We start from the raw sequence: 2,210 nt of genomic DNA on the forward strand, positions 1-2,210 counted from the left end.
ACCCGTCCCGCACCTGTTCTCCTCAGGCATCCGGGAGACGCTGGAGGAGAACCGTCTGGCCTACCCAGGTCGGTTCTCCCACTCGGGCACAGGGAAAGGGGCAGAGGTGCAAAAGAAACCCAAATACCACCGTCTGGAGCCTTTGATTTTCCACTTTCCAACCAAACATTCAAGCACCAGCACACACCAACCTTGGAGTTCACATTCCTTTTATTTCAACCACCACATTGCTTTGGGTTTCCTCACGACCGCCCAGTGAGGCAGGGGGCTCCCCATCTCTCTGCAGGAGCAGCTCTAAGGCCTCGCCGGGCAGAGAGCACAGAACCCAGGCCCAGGAGAGGCCAGGCTTTCCCACCAACAGGTAATCTCCCATCCACCACCCAGACTTCCCCTTGACGTCCCCGCCACAAAAGCAGGGGCCCCGAGAAGGCATGAGGACCAGAGTCAGGCAGGAGACAGGCCAGGGCCAGGCCTCACTTCTGGGAGAGGATGCGCAGGAACTCCTTGTAGTCCACCTGCCCATCCTTGTCTGTGTCGGCCTCCTGGATCATGGCATCTAGTTCCTCCTGGGACAGCGTCTGGCCCAGCTTGGCCATGGCCTGCTTGAGCTCGTCCACACTGATGCGGCCGTTGCCATCCAGGTCGAAGGTGCAGAAGACCTCCTGCATGTCCTGCTCACTGCCCCAGGACTTCATCCTCTTGACCACCTCTGCCAGGAACTCCTGGAAGCTGATGACACTGTCACCATCCGTGTCCACCTGGGCGATGAGCTCCTTCAGCTCGGCCTCCGACAGATCCTTGCCCAGGGCCTGCATCACGGCACCCAGCTCCTGGGTGTTGACGGTGCCATCGCCGTTCTTGTCAAATCTGGAGAAAGCCGCCTTGAACTCGGCCACCTGCTCTTCAGACAGCTGCTTGGCCATGTCACTCACACCCGTCACGGAGCTGCCGACCAGCTCAAAGGGCTCACGTCAGAGCTGGGGACCGGTGACCGAGACAGGCAGCCAAGTCTGTGTGAGGGCAGAGCTCCCGTGGCAGCCTTGCCCTGGGATGGGAACCCCCTCCTTTTCTACAATTGGAGCAGAGGGAGGGGAAAGGCTCTCCACCCTCCGCATGTCCTTGGGCAAAATCCTCCTCCCAGGGAGGGACAGACAAGCGGCAGACCAGAAATGCCGGAATTGGAGTGGCAGGGCCTGCCCAGGAGAAGCTGGGGGGAGCCAGCGTGGGGGCCGTCAGAGGCCTGTCAGCTTCCCCAGGACCCCATGGCAGATACAAGCCACCTTGGAAGCTTCTCACACAGACCATGGCGGGAAGGGAAAGGGAGCCTCCCTCGGTGGCCACGGCAGGTCCTGGAGGAGAGGGGGACTATCCGGCCCTCCTGTCTGTGCTCCTTTCAGGCTACTGCCCAGCTCTCATCCCACAGGGCAGACCGGTGGGGATGGATGTGGTAGAACTGCATGGAATTCTACCAGGGTGGACCCATGGGCATCATTAAATCCCCAGCCCAGGGCGGTCGACAGATCTGTAGGTGGAAGATGCGGCCCACTGCCTGCAGCCTCAAGCAAGCAAGGGGCCTGGGCGCACACAGAACCTGGCCCCCCCGGTGGTGCTGTTTATGACACGAATATTCCAAGTGTGATTTCGGGGGATGAGGAAAAGGCTTCCTGTCCCCTCAGAATACCTCTCCTCGAGCTCCGTGATTCCTCTGATCCCATTCCATTGTCAGGTTCAAGCTTCTGCATGGGGACACAGGGGAGGAGTGTGGGGTCGTGCCCGAGAGCTGTGGGGATGCTGGGGAATGCGTGGCCCCCAGGCTCCTGCGTTCTCTCGAAGGAAATCATCTCTGCCCACTGCTCTGAGTAGCAGAGTTTAGACCAAGACCTCAACCCCTTGGGGACTATTCCCAAGTCCTTAGCAAGTGAGACCCAAGCCTCTGAAGGGACATTTGCACCGGAGTCTCTATGGTGTCTTTCTCAAGCAGATCTCCTCTTGGTCCCTACACATTCCCAGGATTTCCACCCACCTGTGCCTCTGTGTATGGAATGAACTCCTTCACTCTCCCAAGGAAATGTATAAATTCCAGGTCTCTCTGGTTCAGCCCCTCAGACAGACTGAGGAGTCTCACCTTCCCTAGAGTGCAGCCGGGCAAACACCTGCCCCCCAGCCCACCCCGAGTCAGGGGACCCGGATGGAGAGAGAGACACAAAGGG

General features: G+C 59.4%; 1 protein-coding gene across 1 annotated transcript; it reads right to left on the reverse strand.

The window, feature by feature from the left end:
- Window positions 1-203: 203 nt before the first annotated feature.
- LOC102726280 (calmodulin-alpha) lies at window positions 204-1,184 on the reverse strand. Its single transcript, XM_031029677.2, has one exon. It carries the CDS (start codon window positions 921-923, stop codon window positions 474-476), a length of 450 nt encoding a protein of 149 aa, XP_030885537.1. The 5' UTR covers window positions 924-1,184; the 3' UTR covers window positions 204-473.
- Window positions 1,185-2,210: the final 1,026 nt, after the last annotated feature.

Source organism: Leptonychotes weddellii, chromosome 5, assembly GCF_054177405.1.
Source record: "Leptonychotes weddellii isolate Sample4059 chromosome 5, ASM5417740v2, whole genome shotgun sequence".
Classification (NCBI taxonomy): domain Eukaryota; kingdom Metazoa; phylum Chordata; class Mammalia; order Carnivora; family Phocidae; genus Leptonychotes; species Leptonychotes weddellii.

Bases quoted from the DNA above. Each gene is read 5' to 3' on its own strand.
- LOC102726280 (XM_031029677.2), bottom strand. From the start codon at position 923: ATGGCCAAGCAGCTGTCTGAAGAGCAGGTGGCCGAGTTCAAGGCGGCT.